This window comes from Vipera berus (assembly GCF_964194415.1).
Source record: "Vipera berus genome assembly, chromosome: 13".
Taxonomy (NCBI): Eukaryota; Metazoa; Chordata; class Lepidosauria; order Squamata; family Viperidae; genus Vipera; species Vipera berus.
The window spans coordinates 16706347-16722287 of record NC_138216.1 but is presented as its reverse complement, the minus strand read 5'-3'; the positions used below and the strand labels follow the sequence as shown (position 1 = coordinate 16722287).

Sequence of the window (15941 nt, the reverse complement as noted above, 5' to 3'; positions counted from 1 at the left end):
TCAGGAATTCTGGGAGTTGAAGTCCATGAGTCATAAAAGAGCCAAGGTTGCCTACCCCTGTCTTAGAGGTTTCAAATACCGACATAATGCAGTTCAGGACTTTACATAGTTCTAGCTACCTGCAAAAGTGACTCTGGACTGGGACTTCCTGGTAATTTACTGCAGGAAATGAAACAGATGTAGGCCTCCAGCCATCTTACCTCACCAAGTATATATAATATAATAGTACAGACAAGTACCTGCCAACACTCCCAAGACCTAACAGTTGTTGACAAAAACAACAAGTCTGGATAGTGGGCATGGCATGTCTGGAGACAGGAGAGAGAGAACTGGAAAAAAACATAAAATACTAAGACCTGTAAATAGAAAATAGAACAGCTGTGGCAAAAGAGAACAAAGATAGTCCCAGTAGTAATTAGCACCTTGGGTGCAATCCCAAAACATCTGGAGCAACATTTGGAACACGACTGACAAAAGTCCCTTCAGTCAACTGTAAAAGGCAGCCTGACGCAAAACAGCTTAAATCCTGCAATGATGCTTTTTACACCAAACATCTGCGTTCCCCAGGTCCTTGGGAGGGACTCAATAGGCGGATAAAAATGCCAAATCATGTCTAAACAGCTGCCTAACTGCGCAACCAACCACTTTCACCACCACTATATCAATGTATCACCTCATCCCAGGGGCTTTTTAGCAGGCAAACTTTTAAAAGTGCAAAGAATAGCACTCGGCGTGGCGCTCACATTAACAATCTAATAGGTTAACTCATTTTTCACTTCTAGTAGACAGAATAAAAATTCATTCTACAGAAGGTAAGTTTGTAAGGTGCAAACTTGCTGGGTCCACTGGGTGTGTGTGTGTGTGTGTGTGTGTGTGCAGGGATTCACTTCCTTTTCTTTGCAGGACTTGTCAGAGGCATCACAATTTCTGCCAGATTGGCCCAGACTCCTTTGGAGTAAATATTTTTATAGCCTTCCTGTCTGCTGTTTTGCTCCGAGTATGAGTGTGTATATCTTGCTGCTTTAAGCCATTCGTTGCTCGTCTGGTTGGTCAGTACAAGATACAGGATGAAGCAGAAATAGGAGCCCAGTATAACCAGGAGAAGGATGACAAAGCCCAGCACGAACACAATTCTAGGAAAGGTCAAGAAAAGATGCTGTGAAGAGAGGGGGAAACGAGTTAAAATCCAGGATCTCCATCTCCCCTCCTAGCCTAGTCTAGCAAATCATCCATTCTGGCAACATCACTTGCTAAAGTGAGTTGGAAGAGAGCCCCAGAAGTCATGTAGCCTAGCCTTCTGCCGAAGCAGTTTGGTCATATGGCTATCTCCTGGGAAGAATCGCACAATGGGCGGCTCCACTAGTTGAGAGCTCTTAGGATGAAACTGCCCTGAAGATTGTATGGACTGATTAGGAAGCAAGCAAAATCATTTAATGCCCTATCAAATGTTTTCAAGTACTGTCTTAAGGCAAAGACATGATTTCAATCTGTTCTACCCTCTCAGGCTTTTGAAATTAAGTCTTTGTACCCTCCCCTCATGAAAAATGCACAAATTAGTCAATATTTACCTGAATAAGAAAGAAGGTATCAACTGAATGTTCTTGACCTTGGTCATCAGTATAATATCCCAATGTAAGATTTGACAAAAGGACCACCTGGATGAGGAAGCCGGCTGTTAGAGCCGCAATGGAAGCTGCCATGGAGATCAAAGTGAGCAGGTAGCAAAGGAAGAACCGGATGTTCAAGGCTCCAATGCAGTTGTTGACCCAAACGCAGTGGTGATCAAAACGATGTACGCAGCCGCGGCACACGCCTGAGTGGAAAATGGTGGACGAGGGTCAAGATTTTAAGAAATTATAATGAAAGCCAAGTCAGGCAGCATTTTCATCTATGAGCAATAGCGAAGAAGGTTTGCTTTAGTGAAGGAGGAAAAACTTGGCATATCAACCTGCACTGATTTTTGATACTGCAAAGATTTAATTGGCTCTCCTCTAATAGTTTTCTGAATGTGATTTCCCAGTTTCATAAGAAAAGACATTTAACAGCAAGTTAAAGAATACTTTGCAATAGGAATGAATTAATTACTGTAAATACTACAGGTAGTCCTTAACACCTGTTCATTTAGTGACTGAAGTTATCACAGCACGGAAAAAAAGTGACATGACCATTTTTCACATGACAGTTGCAGCATCCTTATGCTCGCATAATCAAAATTCAGAGGCTTAGCAACTGGCTCATATTTATCACGACTGCTGTGTCCTGAGATCATGTGATCCCCTTTTGCGACCTTCTGACAAGCAAAATCAATGGGGAAGCCAGATTCACTTAACAACCAGGTCCCTAACTTAATGACGGCAGTGATTCACTTAGCTATGGCAAGAAAGGTCATAAAATGGGGCCAAACTCAACTGTCTTGCTTAACAACAGAAATTTGGGGCTCAGTTGTGTTTGTAAGTTGAGGACTATCCGTACTACACTCCTTTATTCTACAGAGTTTCATTCTACATTAAAGACGGTAATACATTAATTTGGCAGCACAGATTTAAAACCTGATTTAGAGGATCTGTACAGAGGGATAGCAAAGGGATAACAAGTGAGAATTTATGTCTTGGGGTGGGGGGAGGCTTTCTCGGTGACTCCTGGAGAGGGTTTCTGATCCTTCAAGATAGCCCCTCCCCTCCCAGTGGACTTTGGACAGGGCCCATTGCAACTGGTCCTTTCTGGGGAAGATTCCTGATCTCCATCAAGCTGTCATTGAAATAAAAAAACTGAAATATGTTGACCAGGCCTCCCCGGCAGCAGAGGAAGCCAGAGCTGTAGGGCACGTTTTCGTTTTCTGTGGGAAAGGAGGCACTCGTGGGGCAGAGTTCCTTTGCTCTGGAGAGCTGGGTGGAGAACAAGGCAGGTTCCCCACTGACCTCACTCTAAATGATGGCAGGGTTTGCATAAGAAGCTCTGAAGCGGATCACAATGCATAAACAGGCTTTCCAGGGACAGAGGCTAAATCGAGACTCTTACCGCAATGCCTGGATCTGGCTGGTTTTCTCACTGCACAGGTAGGGCATTCAGCATCTTGTTGAAACATCAGACCATCGTACGCATATGCATGAAGAAAGAGAAGCTGGTTGGATTTGGTGATGATACCTTGTGGGAAAAAGCAAAGGTTCTTACTAGCAGAACAATGCAGACTGCAATGTCTCGCCTGTTGTGAGATTTCCTTCCTGTCATCTGCTGCAGGGGTCCCCAACCTCCGCAACTTTAAGACCTGTGGACTTCAACTTCCAGAATTCCCCAGCCAGCATGTCCACAGGTCTTAAAGTTGCGGAGGTTGGGGACCCCTGATCTACTGTACCTGAAGTACCATAGAGTTAACCTTGAAGGTCCAGGTCAGAGACACCCTTGAGATAAAGTCCACTGTTTTCCTCTGAAGCCAATCTCTCCTGCTCTGTACCAGAGAAGCGTCTCTGGGCTGCTCCTCACACCCCTTAACCACAGCAGAGAGATGCCCAGCTAATTGCACTTATGCCGCACTCCTCCATCGGATTCCCAACCAGCAGCTGAAGCAATTTAAGTTGTTTACATGAGTGCCAGTTTTAAAGCACCACTTCTTCTGTTTAGTCCTTAAAAATGACTGGATCCATTTGGACACACTTCAGTGATATGGCTTCCGACAAGAGGAATGGGATCCACTCAGCTCCTTTGGTCAAGTTAGGCTCTGGCTCACATCCCTTCTGGAGCCGGTATTATTCAACACTGATATTAATAATCTGGATGATGGGACTCATAGGTTGATGATCAAATCTGGCCCATGTTCAGAAATTGCCCAGGTGACTACTAATTTGTACCCTCCTCTGAATCTGCAGCTCAGTTCAAATTCAGCTCACTTGACTGATAATTAAACCCGCCATTCTAAACCCTAGCCACCCTCAACCCCCCCCCCATTAAGGAGTGAGGGGCTGCTTGTGCAGCAGCCAGCAAAAGAGGAAGCAACGGTAAATGTTTGCTTTTGCAAGTCATTAGCAGACTGTGATAGCAGACTCTTTACAATTTAATTCTCTCTCTCAAAGTACAGGTAGTCCTCGACCACAACCGAGCCCAAAATTCTGTTGCTAAATGAGACATTTAAGTAAATTTTGCCCCATTTTACGAGCTTTCTTGTCACGGTTGTTAAGTGAACCACTGCAGTTGTTAAGTTAGTGATGTGGTTTTTAAGTGAACCTGGCTTCCCCATTGACTTTGCTTGTCAGAAGGTCGCAAAATGTGATCACGTGACCCTGGGACACTATGCAATCGTCATAAATATGAGCCAGTTGCCAAGCATCCGAATTTTAATTACGTGGCGGTGGGGATGCTGTGATGGTTGTTAAGTACGAAAAATAGTCTTAACTCACTTTTTTCAGTGCTCTTGTAACTTTGAACAGTCCCTAAATGAACTGTTGTAAGTCAAGGACTACCTGTATTGAATTTTAAGATGTCTGCAAAAATCAAACATTCTCGGAGAGTTACAACTACCCTACTCAATACTGACTCAAGTAGAGTGAAAACCTCTGGTGCTTTCAGCTGGCCAAGCAGCAGAATCCTATTGTCAAGGGATTTGTTTTAACGAAACCCGTCTAGAAGTCAAAAACGTTTCTTGTAGATTCCAGATCTTGAAATTAAGAGTTAGAACTGATCAGGACTATAACAACAGACATGCAGTATTAATTTCCAACAGCAGTTTGACACACTAAATAGGCAGATGTCCCCAATTCACAGGAGGATGTAAAGGAATCGTTCATTCTGAAAGCTCATATCTAAAGCCAACTTGATGTCTGAACTTTTATGTATCCTAAACAGTGTGCCACTATAGCTGGAGTAAGTCAAGAACTGCCTTTGGAGTCAAATATGTGACATTTTAATCCCGTATTTATTAAACTGTAAGAGAGCAAGCTAAATTGTTGTTTGTGAATATACAAAACCCATGTAAGTTCACGAGAACTGTCTCATAGAATTGCAGAATGTTTGAATTACAGACCAAGTAGTTTTGCTCTTTGTATAAGCCATTATTGCAACATTTCCTAACACTGGATTATTTTATTGAACTCATGTTAACTTGTATTGAACAAAGTTAACTTGTTAACTTTGCATAGGAATGCAGGTAGTCCTCGACTTACAAGAATTTATTTAGTGACCATTCAAAGTTACAACAGCACTGGAAAAAGTGACTTATAACCATTTTTGATACTTACAACAGTTGCGGCATGGTCATGTGATCAGAATACAGACCCTTGGCAACTGACTCTTATTTATGACTGTTGCTGTGTCCCAAGGTCACGTTTTGTGACCTTCTTACAAGCAAAGTCAATGGGGAAACCAGATTTACTTAATAACTGTATCTTCACAACTGCAGTGATTCACTTCACAACTGTGGCAAGAAAGGTCATAAAATGGGGCAAAACTCACTTAACAAATGTCTCACTTAGCAACAGAAAGTTTGGGCTGAACTGTGGTCATATGTCAAGGACTACCTGTATGCCAGCAATCAGGCTGAGTACATACATCAGCTAAGACTCCAAGCAGTATTCAAGCCTTAAGGTAGAACTACCGGTGTGGAAAGAGAACAAGCTTTGCCCCAAAGCATCGCTTGCTCAGTCCACAGCCAGACAGCCGGCATTGGGGCCCCGTCAGCCGCCCACCCAGGACAGTGCAGGTGTGCAAGAGCTAAGCTTGTAAGGAAAAGGGCCTCACCTGGATTACTTTTGGAGCAGAGGATGAAGAAAGCTGCATTCACAGCCAACAGGAGGTAAGGAAGAAGGAGGACAAGCCTGCTGAACTGCAGCTCTTGGCAGTAGCCAAACACTTCCCAGGTATACTCGCCATAAACCAGCCCTTCCAAGATCAAGTGCAAGACCACAAAGAAAGAATTTCTGCAGCAAGGAGAGAATGAGATGTATTCCTTCTGCCCGCTTTTAAAGGAAAGGGAACTGCCTCTGAGCTGAGTTTGCCTATCGGGCCTCAAAACTTGTTCTGTGGTTTACAATCCTAACTCAGAACTCAATACGGACGCCTTAGGTGAATTCACTTCACCTACCTGGCAGCTGCATGTGCACAGCAGCCCAAGGCTGGTTCCGCTTTTTGCAGTTTTAGGATGACGTGTTTATTAATTTCTTTGGCTTGTATCATACCATCCCTTCAGAAGCATCCAAATGGAGGAACTTCTGCTGTTGCACTGGGTGGCCCAAGGAATCAGACGGGGAGCTAGGACCACAGAATGACCGCCATTTTGCTCTAAGTGAAGAAGCTTGGTGAAGAAAGGCCTCCTTTGTTCCGTAGCTGCTCTGGAGCTACAAACAGAAGACTGGGAGGGTCTCGTTCCTGAGAGGATCTTGTGGGAATGCTGAATGTATTACAACTGTTCTCCAGGCTTCTTGCCATTGCAGGAGCAGTTTCTTTCCAGCAAGTCAAAGATACTGAAGAAAGAGGACAGTAGGCCAGCAGACCTCGCCCCAAACAAAATTTAAAGATCAATGTCATACTACAAAATTGTATGCCATATAAAACTAGGAGCTGAGTATGTAGAAGGGACATTGCAAGTCTGAACGACACTTGAAACTATTTTACCAAGCTAGGATGTTCCAACGGCCCATTAATGCCAATATTCACAAATGCCAGAGAATTGAGCCAATAAAAAAGCAGACGGGCAGTACCGTGTATGGAAGAGTCTATGAGCTGCTCTGTGAACTGGAGCTGGAATCACATAGGAGAACACCTGCATCAAAGGAGATAAAGCAACAAAATTATTTAAAAAAAGAAAAGGTGGGGAGCACAGACAAACTCACTCACAAAACCTACAAGGTCACTGCTCCAGAACCCCCAGGAACCGCACGTCAGCCTTGATGCTAACCTTCAGGTTGTTAGTTGTCAAACGGCAACTTAAAGAGCCCCTGGGATGGAAACGGTCATTGCTGAACCAATCCTCCGCATCTTTAGAAAAGGAAGGAGGAGAGGGAAGCATGAACCCATCATCAAGGACAGACTGCCACTACCCCACAATTCTTTCAGGATATTTTGTTTATATTAGGATCCTACACCAAATAATGTCATCTAGAGTGAACTCTCAAGCTTCCTCTTTCCGCTAGGTATTCAAGATGCACAGCGATTAATATTTATATGTAAGGGTGTAGGTATACACATATGTTGTACATAGCATGTTTATATGTGTTATGTACAAAAATTCATTTTTAACGTGTGCCAATGTGCCCACCGTAAAAAATGACAATAAAGTTGTATCTATCTATCTATTGAAACAGCATCTCCCCAGAAAGCCAAACAGCTCCCATCTTAACAATAATCTTGATATTAAGACAGCATTGCTCATTCTGGTTGCTGGCATCGGGCAGCGCTTGGATAGGGAAAGCGTAGCCATCATGATACAACTTGCTCTCTCAGTAATTTTCAGTATCATCAGTTCGGGTTACCTTCTGGACTGCATGCCAGGGCTGAGAGTGGGATTCATGGCGTTCTCCTTCGTCTATGGATAGGTCTAGTTGGAGATTGGGGGGGGAGAAGTAACCAGAGACCCCTCTTATGTTGGGTACATGAGGGCTCAGTGCTCTCATCCCTCCTGTTTAACATCCACATGAGGTGAGGCCATTGGTCTGTGGGACACATACGCATACAGTTTGTTTTGTTCTGATTATTGTTTTCAATACTGTTTCGTTTTGTTGCCTATCTTACTCTGTACACCGCCCCGAGTCCCTCGGGAGAAGGGCGGTTTATAAAAACAAATAAATAAATAAATAAAATAAATCTTAGCCACAGCCAGGCGTTGCTATCAAGATACTGTCCCAGGGTTTGGAGAGGAACAGCCTTAGAAAGCCAGTCCTCCCGCTCTCACGGATCCTAGTCTTTAAAGCACTCTCCTTCCTGAGGTTTGCAGGGAGCCCTCCCTGCCTCTCTTCAAAGAACCCTTTTGGGATTTGGCTATCTCCAGGTCTTGGGTCAGAGCAGGTGACGGATCCATTCTGTGGCATTCCTGTTTTAAAATTGTTTTTCCCCTGGCTTTCTGATAATGTTTTGGGTTTTATTTTCGTACTTTGTAAGCTGCCCAAAGTTGAAACAGATTGGGGCAGCCCATAAATTTCATAAATCAATAAGTTCATTTCAGGAAATAACGTACAAGAAGCATTTCCATCTTCTTCCCTGAAAGAGGCTGATGTCCATGCTAAAGCAAAAGATTCTGGGAATTTTGCTTCTACAGGTAGTCATCGACTTACAGCTGCAACTGGGCCCAGAATTTTTGTTGCTAAGTAAGAAATTTGTTGAGTTTTGCCCCATTTTACAACTTTTCTTGCTACATTTAAGTGAATCACTGTAGTTGTTAAATTAGTAACATGGCCGTTAAGTGAATCTGATTTCCCCATTGACTTTGCTTGTCAGGTTGCAAAAAGGGGATCACCTGACCCTGGGACATTGCAACCGTCACAAATACACAAGTTGTCAAGTGCTGGAATTTTGACCATGTGACCGTGGGGATGCTGCAGTCAAAAGTGTGAAAGATGGCCATAAGTCACTTTTTTCAGTGCTGTTGCAACTTTGAAGGTCACTAAACAAATGGTTGTAAGTCGAGGACTACCTGTACTTCATACTAGAGCAGAGACTGCAAATGATGGAGGTTGACCTACAAAATGCTGGAAGGAGGAACAGCTATAATGCTGGGCTTTCCTTTCTTTCTCCCCAAGCAAGTTATCTGTGCAGAGGCTTGCAAGTGTGAAGGGTGGTATAGAAATTTGATAAATAAAAATAAGATAAGTGACTGGACTGGGGTCCAAGCCAGAGGTGTAAAGACTTGTGTTGGAAGGGCAGAAAGCGGCACACAGCTGGATGACCCTTACTTGTGTTGCGCCCCTGATGAGCCTCCAAGAGAAGCTTTGCTCCCGTCGGGAGGAGATGCAGACCGCCACGCTGAGCAGCACCAGGCCGAGATACAGGCCGAAGAGGATCACAAAGTCCATCTTGTCCTGCAAAACCCACACATGCCTTAGCAGGTTGCGGCTCGGTGCCTAATTTCCCCTTTGGGCCCAAGGAGACCTGCCGAGCGTGGCTTCCACGTTGGCGCCTCCGGGGAGGTTCAGCAGGGCGAAGCAGGAATGGGCTGCAGGGCAGGCAGGGGTACAGGTAGTCCTCAACATACGACCACAATTGAGCCCAAAATTTCAGTTGCTAAACAAGACAGTTAAGTGAATTTTGTCCCATTTTACGACCTTTCTTCCCACAGTTGTTAAGTGAATCATTGTAGTTGTTTAGTTAGTTAACACGTTTGTAAAGTGAATCCAGCTTCCCCACTGACTTTGGTCGCAAAAGATCACGTGACTCCAGAACCTGGCAACTGTCAAAAATATGAGTCAGTTGCTAATTGGCTAAATTTTGATCATGTGACCAAGGGGAGGCTGCCACAGTTGTGTGAAAAATGTATTTTGTGTATGCCACTGTAACTTCAAACGGTCACTAAACGAACCATTGTAAGTCGAGGACCATCTGTATCTAGATTTCCCCCCCCCCCCGCCGTTCCTGCCAGCCGCACCTAAGGGAACCGGAGCGGCGAGTCAGGAGGCTTCCTCTCCGGAGCCCCCAGAAGGGCCGCGCAGACTCTCCGCGGCTGCTCGCCGGGATCGGGAGAGGCTCCCCCGCCGCCCGGTCTTATGGCGGCCGCGTCGTCGAGGCGAGGCCCCTCGAGAGCCATTTCGAGGCCCCCTTCTTGCAACCTCCCGAGAAGCAGAGGAGCCCCCCCCAGGGGAACGAGGCGCCCCCGCGTCGCTTAGCAACGGACCCGCGGCCGGCTCTTTCGCTCACGTGATCCCCGGAACGGGCGCCGCCATGACGGTCGGGGGGCGGGGGCGGGGCAAGCGATTATCCAATCCTCGAGCTCGCGCGCGCTCGAGAAGGCAGGATGGGAATTGTAGGAGCGCCGCTCGGTCGCTGCGCTGAGGCGCTGAGGCTTAACTGGGAAGCGCCGCTAGAATAACAGCGGTCGGCGAAGGATCGGTTGGCCTTTGGTCTCGGCCTGCGCGGAGCTTCCACGGCCGCAGCGCCACAGGCAGCAGAGTCTCTGGGGGAAGATCACACAGTGTTTAAATAAAGAAGGAAAAAAGATGTAACAACCAGCCAAATATAAGTGCTAACGACCAGATGACTGCGAAGAAACCTCGTCCTTCCAACCCCCTTCAATTCAGTCAGAAGTAATTCTGCCAGAACCGATGAAGCTTCTTGGATGAGAAGCGAAACGTCTTCTTTTTCCTCAAAGGAAAAAAACAAAAAACAGTCCAGTTGCTGTTTGAAAAAGCACCTTTGAGACGAGCAAAATGTAAAATGTGCCACCTGGCAGGCACCGGGGCAGAAAGGCACTCCTGGCCCCCACCAGGTGACCCATGGCCCCCAGACCAGGCTCCTCTGGCCGAACCCACAGAAAGACGTTACCTGCAAGCAGTCTGGATGGACATCAGAATCAGAGCTGGAAGGGATCTTGGAGGTCTTCTAGTCCAGCCCCCTGCTCAGGCAGGAGACCCTACCATCTCCGGCAAGTGGCTCTCCAGTCTCTTCTTAAAAACCTCCAGTGATGGAGCACCAACAGCTTCTGGTGGCCAGCTGTTCCACTGGTTGATTGTCCTCCCTTTTAGGAAGTTTCTCCTTAGTTCCAGGTTGCTTCTCTTTGATCAGTTTCCAACCGTTGTTTCTTGTCTTGCGTTTTGGTGCTTTGGAAAATAAATTGGCCCCCTCCTCTTTGGGGCAGCCCCTCAAATACTGGAATACTGCTATCCTTCTCTTCTCTAGACCAGCCAAACCCAAATCCTCCAACTGTTCTTCATATGTTTGAGTCTCCAGGCCTTTAATCATCTTAGTTGCTCTTCTCTGCTCGTTTTCCAAGTCTCAACATGTAGGAAATAAGGCAGACTGAGTCAGCATTCCAGGACCAGTAGAAAAGATTTATTGCGCAGGTCCAGACCCAGTTTGTACTGAACAATCTGAACCCTGTTTCAAGGAAAAGCATACACATATATAGTCTTCACAAACAGCCAAACACGTAGATGCAGTTTATAAACTCTGATTGGTTACATGAACTTTTAAGCCCCCCTTCGCTTTATGCCCTTTTAGCTAAATATCGTGCATCCTTGTTTCCAGGAAGGCTGCAGGTGTCTTGCGAGCGTCTGTGTTTCCTGTGCTATTTATTTATTTATTTATTTATTTATTTATTTATTTATTTATTTATTTATTTATTTATTAATGGGACTTATATCCCGCCCTATCTCCCGAAGGACTCAGGGCGGCTAACAACAATAATATACAATAAATACAGAAATTAAGATAAAATTAAAATTAAAGGCCTCTGTGCAATTAAAAATTAAAAATAAATTAAAAATTGTAAACATAATTAAAATCCCTGTCAGTCCAGGTCAGCCAGGTGAAAAAAGGAGTGTTTTGAGGCTGCGGCGAAAGGACTGGGGATCTTGGGCCATCCAAAGCTCAGGGGGGGAGCTGGTTCCACAGGGCTGGCGCTCCCATAGAGAAGGCCCTTCCCCTGGGGGTCGCCAGCCGACATTGTCTAGCTGACGGTACCCTGAGGAGGCCTTCTCTGTGTGAGCGTACTGGGCGATGGGAATTCGTTCCTGGTAGCAGATGGTCCTGCAAGTATCCCGGGCCTAAGCCATGTAGGGCTTTAAAGGTAAGTACCAGCACCTTAAATCTCACCCGGAGGGCAACCGGTAACCAATGCAGCTCATGGAGCAGAGGTGTTATATGGGAGTATCAGGGAGCTCCCATCACTACCCGTGCAGCCGCATTCTGCACCAGCTGAAGCCTCCGGATGGTTTTCAAGGGCAGCCCCATGTAGAGAGCATTGCAGTAGTCTATACGGGAGGTAACTAGTGCGTGGGTGACTGTACGTAGGGCATCTCGGTCCAGAAAGGGGCGTAATTGGTGTACCAGGCGAATCTGGGCAAATGCCCCCCTAGCCACGACTCCAATATGATCTTCAAAACTGAGTAGTGAATCCAGGAGGACGCCCAGGTTGTGTGCTCTATCAACGGGAGGTAATATCTCTCCTCCTATAATCAAAGATGGAACCTCTTGGACTAAACGAGATGTCGGTACGTAAAGCCACTCAGTCTTGGCCGGATTGAGCCGGAGCCTGTTCTTTCCCATCCAAATCTGTACCGCTTCCAGGCAACGGGACATCACATCGAGGGCATCACTGGGTTGGTTCAGGGTGGAGATGAAAAGCTGGGTATCATCAGCATATTGATGATACTTCACCCCGAAGCCATGGATGATCTCGCCCAGTGGCTTCATATAGATGTTGAACAGGAGGGGCGAGAGTACCAACCCCTGAGGCACCCCACAACTAAGGGGCCTAGGTGTTGACCTCTGCCCTCCTGCCAACACCGTCTGCGAACGGCCCGAGAGGTAGGAGGAGAACCACCGCAGAATGGTGCCTCCCACTCCCAACCCCTCAAGACGACGCAGCAAGATACCGTGGTCGATGGTATCAAAAGCCGCTGAGAGATCTAATAGGACCAGGACAGAGGAATAACCCCTATCTCGGGCCCGCCAGAGATCATCCACCAGCGCGACCAATGCCGTCTCCGTGCTATACCCGGGCCTGAAACCCGATTGGTACGGATCCAGATACTCAGTTTCCTCCAGAACTAGAGAGAGCTGCCGTGCCACCACGCTCTCAACGACCTTAGCAAGAAAGCGAAGGTTGGAAACAGGATGAAAGTTGTTTAAAATAGCTGGATCCAATGCAGGTTTCTTAAGGAGGGGCCTTACCACCACCTCTTTCAAGGCGGCAGGGAAGTACCCCTCACTCAGTGAGGCATTGATAATTGCTAGGAGCCAGCCTTGTGTAACCTCCCGAGATGCATAGACCAGCCAGGAGGGACACGGGTCCAACAAACGTGGCGGCACTTAATTTCCCCATGATCTTGTCCACTTCATCCGGAGTTACAGGATCGAACTCTTCCCAAATGTTCTCGGCCAAATTCATCGTTTTCCTCTCGTCAGATACTGCCCAGTCAGAGTCCAGACCAGCCCGAATCTGAGCAATTTTGTCCACCAGATATTTACTAAATTCCTCGGCCCGTCCTCGTAAGGGGTCCTCTCCCGTCCCTTGATTTAAAAGGGAGCGGACCACTCTAAACAGGGCGGCCGGGCGGTTATCTGCAGCCGCAATGAGGGTGGTGAAGTAAGCGCGCTTTGCCACCTCCATTGCCACAAGATAAGATCTAGAAAAGGATCTTAACTGTGTTCGGTCAGACTTGGACCGACTGGTGGTTAGCTACAAGTGAGACCTATGTGGTTAGCTATAACAAAAGTTTATGCTGCCTGACTGAGTGTGACCCCCGGTTTACCTTGTGGCTTGACATTTTCCATTTCCTTGTTGTTCTTCTACCTAATACACGGGTATTCTCGCTTCTATGTCCGACCTCACAGTTATGACATGCAGCATTCATATGTATTCTTTGTATTTTTTCATGACCTACTTTAAACATGTTTTTTGTAATGTGGTGACCAAAACGATGCAGTATTCCAAGTGTGGCCTTACATAGGCCGTGAGATCCCTAAGGAGACCGTTCCCCAATTGCCCAGGACCCCATGCTGCTTCTGAAAAGGGGCCTCTCAGGAGGGAGACCAGAGTCCTGAAGGGACACAGGAGGGACAGACACTGGCAACTGGACAGGAGGGCAAATGGGCAAGGAGAGGAGGACTTGGTAGCTTTTGAATTTCTTTGGCCTCCATGACAAAACCTAGGCAAAAAACTATTTAAAAAAAATTCTTAGCCCTACATGCCTATGAAATGACTTTTTCCAGCATCAGCAAGAGTTGGTTCTTCAATCACAGTATTTTTCAACAAATCTTTATTTTCAAAGACATACGCTAGCAATAATCTAGAATTGACAACATTCCAAATTTCATCATGACGAATCAAGCGATTGTATATGGGAAAGGGGCTGGATTGAAGCTGATTTCTGGAATCAGGAAATAACACAAATCTAGACTGTTGTGTCTGTGGATGGACTAGGAAAAGAAATACACAAACAATTTACAAATTTCACAATATGTTTGAGTGGAACTGAAAAACAACATACTCCAAAACCTGGACAGCATTTGATTTTAAGCTATGCCTCCTGGATGGGAGACATGAGGACTTGCAGGAGGATGCCTTCTCCTTTGCCATACATCTGGTAACCCTACTCTTGCATGGCTGCAGCTGACCTGTGATGGGCCGGAGGGATGGCCAGCTCCTCCTCTGCCCTTCAGCCTTGATTCGGAAGGGGTCAGCCAGGTGGCTCCATGGCTCACTCATTTTGGAGGCTGAAGCCTTCCGGCCATCCCAATTGGGTGCCACTACAATTCCCATAAACTGTTTATAAGTTTTGTGCAAGGGAGCAGCCCCTCCATCTCTCTCAGCTGCTGAATCTTTCAGTCCCTCTGCTCTGCTGCCCATCCACCCCAGGCCTTGCCTGGCTAGACTGGGCTGCAAAAGATGGCCCTATTAGATTACTGCGCTGGAGACTATTTGCCATGGAAACTCAGCTGCTTGCCCCATGGGGCTGTAACTGATCCAGGAGCGCCGAAGCTCTGCCGGAGTGCTGCTTCCCAGCCGCTGGTGCTGTTCGGCCTTGCAGGAAACAAGTAAGCTTTCAAAGGGGGAGCGGGATGAGGGGAGAGAGAAGCTCTTGGCAGTCCTCATCTTCCAAAATTGGACTTTTCTACATTAATCTCCTTGAAGTCTACACCTGTATCATTTTCTTGACAACTGGACTTTGGCGTCTTCTGTAATCTTCTGACTTCCTGTCAAGCTTGCCACCTAGCCAGTCTTGATCCAGCGTTGTTGCTGAGGCTAGCCAGCTACTGTCACCTGCTGAGGTTCTGGCACTCGGCACTACAGGTAGTGCTCGTTTAACAACCATAATTGTGACCGGCAACCTTCTTGTTAAGCGAAGTGGTCACTGACTGTGCTCAGTTGTCCTTTGCTTCACAGACCTACGAAGATCATTAATGTGAGTATTAGTCATACAGTTACTTTTTCATCACCATCACAACTGTCGCTAAATGAGGACTACCTGTACACCTTTGAGGTATGCACAGAACAATGCAGTCTTGCAAGAAGCTCTTCTGCGGATCTTCTGGGTGCAGACTGCTGAAGAGCAGGCAGATAAAGATGCCATTTATGGTCTAAACTCTGGAGGTGCTTCGGGGCTGAAAGTGATCACGCATAGCTTGAGGAGATTCCAGCTTCCTGAAGCCCATAGGTCATCAGGCAGGAAGAGGGCTTGAATGCTTCCTTCCAACCTCTTAAGCCCTAAGTAGTCAAGTTTGCTCTCGTTGTTTTTTAGCCAGGCCAACCCAATAGGATCCTTCTGAGCTTAGAAACATGGAGGAAACTTGCTCTCCATCTCTCCCAAGTAGTGGGATGTAGGTGTTGTCTGTCTGAATCTGGTCCTGGACCACCTAATCTAAACTCTTCCTCATTGCTCCTGCAAGGCTTTCAAAAGTGTGCTAAGGCAGGAGTCCCTCACCTTTGTGGCTTGGCGTCCCAGCTTTTGTGGGGGGAGAGAAGAGGGGAACTGGGCTGTGTGAGCGCAGCTCAACTCATGTGAGTGGCATGCATGCACATGCACACACAGCTTCACAGCAAGTGAAGCTGTGTACCATGGGCGTGTGCACCAGCTACCATTCATGCGAGTTGAGATGTGTGCATAGGCATGCGCACCAGCCCACAGCCGGGTTGTGAATAGGCCATGGCCTGGTAGTAGATCATGGCCGGGAGGTTGGGGACCCCTATGCTAAGGGCTTCACACCAGGAGGCACTTTTTGAGCTGCTTGGTTTTGTCCAAAGAAGGGCGAGCTGGAAGCCACGAAGAGGCTCTATTGCCATGCATTATTTTGAACCTCCTATTGAT

General features: G+C 46.6%; 1 protein-coding gene across 2 annotated transcripts; it reads right to left on the bottom strand.

Annotated features, from left to right (window-relative positions):
* Positions 1–15: 15 nt before the first annotated feature.
* On the bottom strand, positions 16–9897 carry ZDHHC4 (zDHHC palmitoyltransferase 4). 2 transcript variants are annotated; one of them, XM_081338076.1, is made up of 7 exons: positions 9832–9897; positions 8874–8999; positions 6687–6748; positions 5728–5906; positions 3019–3144; positions 1569–1813; positions 16–1156 (listed from the first exon to the last, which is right to left on the bottom strand). In XM_081338076.1, exons 2-7 carry the CDS (start codon positions 8991–8993, stop codon positions 884–886), a joined length of 1005 nt encoding a protein of 334 aa, XP_081194202.1. In that variant the 5' UTR covers positions 8994–8999; positions 9832–9897; the 3' UTR covers positions 16–883. The 2 variants fall into 2 exon arrangements, with proteins under 2 accessions (XP_081194202.1, XP_081194201.1); XM_081338075.1 differs by having other exon boundaries at positions 9809–9866.
* Positions 9898–15941: the final 6044 nt, after the last annotated feature.